This window comes from Pseudophryne corroboree, chromosome 12 (genome assembly GCF_028390025.1).
Source record: "Pseudophryne corroboree isolate aPseCor3 chromosome 12, aPseCor3.hap2, whole genome shotgun sequence".
NCBI classification, from domain to species: domain Eukaryota; kingdom Metazoa; phylum Chordata; class Amphibia; order Anura; family Myobatrachidae; genus Pseudophryne; species Pseudophryne corroboree.
In genome coordinates this window covers 140,087,284-140,093,848 of record NC_086455.1, presented here as the reverse complement: position 1 = coordinate 140,093,848, position 6,565 = coordinate 140,087,284, and the positions used below count along the sequence as shown (strand labels likewise).

Below are 6,565 nucleotides of genomic sequence, written 5' to 3'. Positions count from 1 at the left end.
TATAGCGCTAGGGACCCCAAATATACAGAGACGCCTTGATGCGTCTTTGGGGCTTATTCACACATTTGCGCAAATATGTGTAACGAAGATCTCTGAATTCTATTATCATGTGGAATTTATATCTGGTTACGGTTATTATTCAGGGTGCTGGGGGAAACAAATGCCTTTTTTTCTTGCTATCAAGAGGAAGCCCCCTGCAGATCAGCAAGCGACCCTGCACCCCATTGTGATGCATCATCTGCTAGAGTTGGTCTCCATCGACCATGTGAAGCTAGAGCCTAGTCAGAGTGGCTACCAGTATGCAATCACAATTACTGACCACTACTCCAAGTTTGCGGTCGCCCTCCTTGTTAAGGACCTGACAGCATCGACGACAGCTGAACATCTATGGAGAGCTATCGTGAGACCCTATGGCTACCCAGAGAAAATATTGACAGACCAAGGGTCTGCCTTCGAATCACGCCTGTTTCAAGAGCTGTGCGATCTATATGGCTGCTGTAAATTACAAACGACTACATACCACCCCCAATGTAATGGAGTGTGTGAACGGATGAGCCAGTCCCTCATTAATATGCTGAGGTCAATACCCACAGAGAAGAGACGAGATTGGTCCAATCTCCTGTCCGAGATCACGTTCCTATATAACGATACGGAGCACAGCACAACTGGATATACCTATTCTACCTCCTGGTTTTTAGAGGATGATTGCCTGTGGATGTCCGGCTATTCCTCCCGGAGGAAGTCATCGAAGGGGATATGCCTCAAACGGATTGGCTGCTGGAGCATCAGAGACGACTTAAGACTGCCTATGCCATCGTTAACCAGAGTACTGAGCAGGGGCAGAGGCGACAAGCTGTTGATTATAGCCACCATGCACAGGCCGAATCCCTTACAGTTGAAGAGCTGGTGTGGAAGAAGCAAAATCATCACAGTTGTAAACTCGATGGGCATTGGGAGACTACCGCTTACTAAGTCATCGAAATTCCATATCTAGAAAGAGATGTGTATAGAATTGCAAGCCTTGAAAACAAAAGGTGGATGGTTGTTCTTCGCAACCAGTTGAAGAAATGCCTGTCTAGCCATAATGAGGTGGAGAGGCCAAAGCCTCCATCGGCAGAGAGGTCAAGTGCACCTGAGCCCTTATGCAGCAACGACCCTATATCTGAGATGTTGAATGTTTTATGGCCAGTATGGGGACTACAACACCCTACTGTCATGTCTGAAACTGTATCCCCTCTGTACTAGAAATTGATCATGCTGATGTGATAGATGTGAGTTCTGTGTCAAATGTCCTAGTTCAAGATACAATGGGGTCAGCTGACACTAGGGAAGTAACGGAAGCACCAGAAGTGAGGAGGTCAGTCCGCACCACGCGGGGCCAAATGCCAGCCCGTTATAAGCGCTAATGTGACTTCATTTGTTGACTACTTTATTTGTGTGCCGTAAGGCATGAAGACTTGCCTCCTTTCAGGAGAATTTGTGGCACCCCACTACTGGGAGACCCCTGTGGAGTACCACTGGTGACTGTAAGCAGTAACTGCCCCCGGCTACTTATACACTTAATACACTGGACGCGGGACGGTGCACTTTCAAACTGGTTTCTAGGCAACCCAAGTGATACAGGGGAAGGTAACCTGGAGGGTGTAGAGACTCAGAGGGGACCGAAGACGCCTGGAGAGTGAGGAAGACTAGGAGTGGCGGATTGGCTGGCGCCAACTGGTGACATCAGATGCTGGAAAAGTGTGTGAGGAGAAGAGAGACGGAGCCTGAGAAGAAGTGAGGAGAGAGGTGCGGGACTTGCGTTCCCCTGACCCCCGCATCTGTGACCCAAAGTGAGCTGGTGGTAAGAGTGACGAGTAGTAACGCCTACCCCACTGCCTAAGGCATTTCCCGGTGACCAGCTGAGTATGGCAATGCGGCTGCGCCCTTACTGGCCCAGGAGAGGGAGAGGAAAAGCTGCACTTGAGCGTGGCAAGAAAGGGGAGTGACTTTGGAGCCGGAGGTTAAATATTCCGAAGTAAAACCATGGCAACTTGTGGCCACCAATAAGTTTACAATCATCTGCTTTGTATTGAGGAGATAGGTATTGAGCCTTGATTAGCCCAGACCTCGCTGTGGATAGTGACTCTGCTTACCCCAATAACGGATAAAGCCGGGCTTGTTATCCAAGGTGACTTTTGCACATTGATTTGGAATAAATCATTCTTGAGGAAACACTACCAGAACATCCTATGGATAGGTCGGACTCTTGAATTCACGTCCTTAAGTGACAGAATAAGAGGGTACCTGGTGTTAGGGTGATACACTGCATGCAGTCGTGGGTCATTCTTTTGTATTGATATTGTGTGAAATTTATGGTGTTATTGACAATCAGTTAACTGACTCCTGTGCTACTGTTACGTTGAGTCAGGATCAGCATGACTCCTTCCTCTACTATACAGGTGGAGTATAATTTAGTGCCACTTTACCTGATGCGTCACCTGACCTTGCCTAACAGTATCAATAGCATCACAAAGGAAAAGAGTATGGTTACAGAAGAAATGTTGATCTCATGTGTTATGTGATATGGAATATTGAAACATGTTTTGCTACACTAAAGTACTTACCTGATATGTGCAATTGTCCCAGGGTCAGTCTACCTAAGGCTAAAGTTTCTACAACCCCTTATTGCTTAAAATAAATTTGAAGCAGTTAAGCATTTGTCGTCGGTTATTCATCACGAATACACGAGCCAAGGTGATACTTACCTCTCTGCGAAGAAAAGCGGTCAACATCGGTCAAGATACATGCGGTAAGACAAGAATCTGTAGTATCCCTTCCAGAGTGTCACACATACAGTACATAACACAGTCCCCGCCCTCATATTACATTATACACAGCATACAGTACATAACACAGTCCCCGCCCTCATATTACACCCAGTACATTACATTAAACACAGCATACACAGATCCCCTCCCCCATATTACATTATACACAGCATACAGTACATAACACAGTCCCCGCCCTCATATTACACCCAGTACATTACATTACACACAGCATACACAGATCCCCTCCCCCATATTACATTATACGCAGCGTACAGTACACTGCACAGCCCCCCCCATATTAGACCCAGTACCACATTACACTGCATTATATACAGCCCTACTGCCCCCATAGTATACCCAGCACTAGATTACATCACATTATACACACATTATATTACACCCAGCCTCCATTTTCCCACGTTACCCCTAACACTCAACTGGGTATGTTGTTCATTCCAGTAAAGGTTGGGAGCCGACCCCGGGACAATGTGGAAGGCAGTACAGTGCAGACACCCCCAGTGAGAGGCAGGAGACGGAAGCTGAGGCTGCTGCTGCTGGGCTGATCCACACTGCAGCCCAGAGTGTGGTGGGAGGGGCTAGTCACAGGGAAGCAGAAGCAGAGCCCTGCTGCAGTGTGCAGTATGACCACCACTACACAGTACACTCACCCTACACACAACCCTGCGGTGGCCGGCCCGGAAGTCTCCTGTCCTGCCCCCCCCCTCCCATCTCTCTGCCGTCCATATTTTCAGGCAAGGACGTTTAAAAACTGGGAGGGCTGTCACGGTATCCAGGGCAGCGGGAGGCTCATCTAAAAATCGGGAGCTGGTAGGCAAGCCTGGCCTAAGAGGATGTATTTTTGGACAGCACCCTCTGATCACCACTGTCCACCAATGTTTTTTTGCAGTACTGACACACCCAGATATAGCAGTTTACATATACTGCAAGTGTGCACCCTTGTTTTGCACGGCCATATACTGTATGCACATACGGTAGGCCAGTTTTTTTTTACTAGTATATTCCTAATTGTTTGATTTTTATGCTGATGTTTTCTTTGCAAATGTGATTTTGCTACCGTACCCCAAATGCATATGTACTTTTCATGTGGTCTCATTTTGTATTATGGTTTTCAAATATAATTTTTCTACTATACCCCAAATGCATCTGTGCTTCACATGCAGTATTGTTATGTATGCTGACTTTCACATGTCATTTTGCTACTGAACCCCAAATGCACATTACCTGCTAGTGTCTTCTCAAGTGATTTTTCTATGCTCAAGTGGTGCAAACGGGATTTTACATATACTGTCTGCACCCCATACTAGTCAGGTACATATAAGTTTCATTTATCAAATATAGATTCCATTCACACAAAGGAGACTGTTTGTTAATTTTTATAATATATTTTTTTAAATTGTCCTTTGTGGCAGTGAAATTAGTTGGCACATTTCTATACATAGGCAATCATCTACATTTATATAAATTGACACCTGTAAAAACCAATAAACTTTATTTAGAAACAAAAAAACTAAAATACAGTTTTAAATTTGTTCACGCTAGGGGGTTGCCAGAACACCAGTCTTTTTAGGGCCTCATTATTTTTGGCCCACACTTTTCTAATTTTGTAATTTTGTAATGATGTCCATTAATATAAAAAGTCTCTTTTATTTTTAGATATGTCACTGGATACAGAGCACGATTTTATTACTGGCTTCATTGACCTATACCGACAGCATGAATGCCTGTGGCTAGTTATATGCAGAGATTATGTCAAGAAGGTGAAGTGCACCCAGGTATATGAGGAGATTGCTGTATACATGACGTGGCATCCGTCCTCTGGGTGTACAAAAAGATTCAAATTCTCTGGACTGTTCCAGAAGGAACATAAGAAAATAAAAGAAGCAGGGAAGGAGGACATCTACTACACAAACTTCTGGTACTACGACCAGCTCATGTTTCTCGTCCATCAGGAACCGGTCCAGAGATCGTTTGCAGTCATGGCCGAGAGTGAGGAGGTCGGTGCCGGGGAAGAGGATATTGTTGAATCGCCTAATGCCTCTTCAGTAAGTACAGTCCCAACAAACTGATGCACCAAACAATTGTTCCAAAGTCCCCTCCACTTCCCCTTCTCTTTATCGTATGTACTCCTCCTGCCATGGCACCGCACCATCCCCGTTGAAGTAGGTCATATAATCCTCTCTGACCTTTTTGGACAGAGCAGTCCCGGTTTCAGCAACTGGTGGTAACGCCACTGAGAAGAATGGTGCAACCTTTTCTGGATGGTCTGGGTCTTCAGCCAAAGCTGTGCCCACTGTCCTTTGCTGGGTGGCTTTCTTGTGTAGGAAGTTGTGCAGGACACCAAATGCAGTAACGTCCCAGTAATCTTCTCCACCTTCAAATTAATTGCCCTGTGAAAGATCCGGAATCGGTTGCTCAGGATCCCAAAGGCTTTCTCTACAATGCGCCTCGCCCGAGACAGCCGGTAATTGATGACCCACTTCTCTTTATTGAGGGACCTTTGCGGGAATGGCTTCATGACATGCTTGTGAAGGGCAAAGGTCTCATCAGCAACAAAGACGTAATTTAGGCAGTGTTTCATTGCCTCTCTATACGACAAATGCAGGGTCTTGGTGGTGGGCTGGTCATAGAATGATGTGTTTGTAAAGGAGCCACTGTCAGAGGCACAGGCATTCTTCCCCACATCTATGAACAGAAGCTCATAATTGGCATTCACTACTGCCATTAGAACCACACTGAAGTACCCCTTGTAATTATAGTAGAATGACCTGCCATTGGCAGGTGGGGTAATGCGAATGTGCTTGCCATCGATGGTTCTCAAGCTCATCCGCAATGGCTATCCACTCTTCTGTTCTTGTAGGGAACTGTAAAAGAAAAGATTACAAAAAATCTATATTAATGCATGTATTTGCTTTTCTTTTCTCTTTTAACAGACACCTATCATCCCCAGCCCTCCTGAACTGAGTCCCTCAATGATTCAAACCATCCCCCTGCCCAAGAGGCAGCACCAGAAAAAGACAAACACACAAGAGGAGGACCCACAGCTTATACAAGCAAGGTCTGCTTTACTAAAGACCTCCGATGAAAGTGATTCTTTTGGCTAACATGTCAGCAAAGCTCATAGAGCCATGGACAGTCAACATAAGTTGCTATTTGAGAGACTCACATCGGAGCTTATTTTTAAAGGGTGCAACTGTCTTGAGACAAACATCACATCTGGACCCGCTGTTCCACACCCAGCTCCACTACTAGCCCACCTCCCCCCTACTATTACACTCAAGCATACCCCCAGACGTAATTACCACCAATGCCCGACTACACACCCACCTCTTAACAACCAGCTCCCCCACCAGAACCCTCCTACCAACCTGCTCCCCCACCGACATGCTCCAACACCCACCCCCTCCTACCAACCTGGTTTACAAACAACCTTCTCCTATCAAAGTGCTCCCCCCAACCGCGTCCACAGCGCCCCCCCACCACAATGATACGCATGCTGTAGGTGCAGCTCAATGGAACCAGGCCATTGAGAAGGCACCTGCAGCATGCGTATCGTGGTCCAACCTGAAATTTGTGCCAACAACACCGAGCAGCCGAACGCAGCATATTTATCAAGGATTGGGATACTTGTACATACTTTTTACAAACCAAACATTTTTGGATACCAAATATGTGCCATGTTGGCAGTTTAACCTAGTTTTAAATTTTAAAAGTATTGGCTAGCATTTTATATA

General features: G+C 45.9%; 1 protein-coding gene across 1 annotated transcript; it reads left to right on the top strand.

The window, feature by feature from the left end:
* Nucleotides 1–756: 756 nt before the first annotated feature.
* On the top strand, nt 757–6,304 carry LOC134979977 (uncharacterized). Its single transcript, XM_063946578.1, has 3 exons — nt 757–934; nt 4,488–4,876; nt 5,765–6,304. Exons 1-3 carry the CDS (start codon nt 757–759, stop codon nt 5,933–5,935), a joined length of 738 nt encoding a protein of 245 aa, XP_063802648.1. The 3' UTR covers nt 5,936–6,304.
* Nucleotides 6,305–6,565: the final 261 nt, after the last annotated feature.